Genomic DNA, 1740 nt, shown 5'->3' on the forward strand with positions numbered 1-1740 from the left:
CCCCCCCCCAATCCTCAACGGTTTCAACAGGCCCCCCCAATCCTTGATGGTTTCAATAAGTCCCCCCAATCCTCGACCGTTTCAACGGGCCCCCCCCAATCCTCGACCGTTTCAACAGGCCCTCCAATCCTCGACCGTTTCAACAGGCCCTTCGGTCCTCGATGGTTTTGACAGGCCGCCTGATCCTCGACATTTCAACAGGCCACCTGATCCTCGGTGGTTTTGACAGGCCCTTGATCCTTGACCATTTCGACAGGCCCCCCAATCCTCGACGGTTTCAACAGGCCCCCCGGTCCTCAGCTGCTGGGAGACCTTCTACCCGACCAGGCGACAGCTGAATGCGGAAATCGCACGGTGGTGCCGAGGGCATTCTGAGCGGGTGAGCGGGTGATGGTGAAAACAGGAACGTTGTGGTTTTCAGGAACAACGCTGAGGTGAGGGGGTTTGGGGGGAAGGGAGTTGGGGTGGGTGAGCGAGTCGACAGGCCTGCAGCGAAGGGCAGTGGGCATGACAGTTACCCCCTGCTCAGCGGCAAGGGCTCTGCCCTCAGCCAGGGGCAAGTTAGGAACGGGGTTTGGGGGGGTGCGGGTGCTGAGCTGCGGAGATTCAAACAGGGAACACTGGCATGGACATAACTGAGAAAGTGGGTCCGCCTGGGGTGGTGGGGGGGGAGGTGGAAAAGAATGTGAGAAACATGGGGGTCACCATGGATAAAGCTGATCGACGTGGGGCACCAGCACCAGTTCTGGGCACCAAGGCCCAATCTCCCTTGGCCATTTCCCCCAATTCCCCCCTCCCACCCCTTCAGTGCTCCTCCACCACCACCACCAGCCCCCCCACCGGGTGTCGTTTCCCATACCCAATTCCCAAAACGCCTGGGTGGGGGGGCTGCTGTTTGGGGAATATGACGACAAACAGAGAGAACAGGATCGGGAGTAGGCCTTCGGGCCTACTCCACCATTCAATACGATCATCCAACTCAGTCCCTGCTCCCCCTGCTCTCTCCCCACATCCCCTTTAAACCCTTTTAGCCCCAAGTTCGATCTCTCACTCCCCCTTTCCTGAAAACTGTCAACGTTTCGGCCTCAACCGCTTCCTGAGGCAGAGAATCCCACACTCTCTCCGGGTAAAGACATTTCTCCTCATCTGAGGCCTAACCCCTGGCATCCTTTAGACTATGAACCCCCTCCCCCCGCCGATTCCCCTTCCAGTTCTGGACTCCCCTGGTCATTGGGAACATCCCTCCTGTCTAATCCTGTTAGGGTTTTATCGGGGAGTTAACTCCGTCATTCCTCCCAACTCCTAACGGATCCAACCTGCCATCCCAGGAATCAGTTTGTTAAAGCTTCGTTGCACTCCCTCCATCACCAGAACATCCTTCCCTCGGATTCAGGAGACCCAAAGAAACAAGGGAGACAGGAATACATGAGAGAGGTCGGTCTTTAATGTGACTACAGGTCAGGTGTTTGGCGGAGAGTGAGCGGACGCTGTTAGTTGGATGCTATGGTCTCGTTGATCCAGGAGATGTAGTTACAGAGCTTGGTATAAATGGTGGTCCATCCAGGTTGCCCGCAGTCCAGGCCCCACGAAACAATACCTTGCTGCACCCCGTCACACACCAGCGGACCCCCCGAGTCGACCTGCAGGGCACGAGACAGGCGGTCAGGCGAGAAGGAAGGGCATTTCTGTAGCGCCTAGGCCGCCCTCCCCATTTCAAATAATATATGTGAATATCTGTCT

At 57.0% G+C, this 1740-nt stretch overlaps 1 protein-coding gene across 1 annotated transcript in view; it reads right to left on the reverse strand.

Moving 5' to 3' along the window:
• Positions 1 to 1422: 1422 nt before the first annotated feature.
• The window catches only part of LOC125482701 (anionic trypsin-2-like), a 2178-nt gene continuing 1860 nt past the window's right edge, over positions 1423 to 1740 (reverse strand). The window contains exon 3 of the mRNA XM_048594828.1: positions 1423 to 1640. Coding sequence (XP_048450785.1) covers positions 1491 to 1640 — 150 coding nt within the window. The 3' untranslated portion in view covers positions 1423 to 1490. The remainder of the gene's footprint in view (positions 1641 to 1740) is intronic.

Source organism: Rhincodon typus, unplaced genomic scaffold, assembly GCF_021869965.1.
Source record: "Rhincodon typus isolate 14 unplaced genomic scaffold, sRhiTyp1.1 hic_rhity00015350, whole genome shotgun sequence".
NCBI lineage: Eukaryota > Metazoa > Chordata > Chondrichthyes > Orectolobiformes > Rhincodontidae > Rhincodon > Rhincodon typus.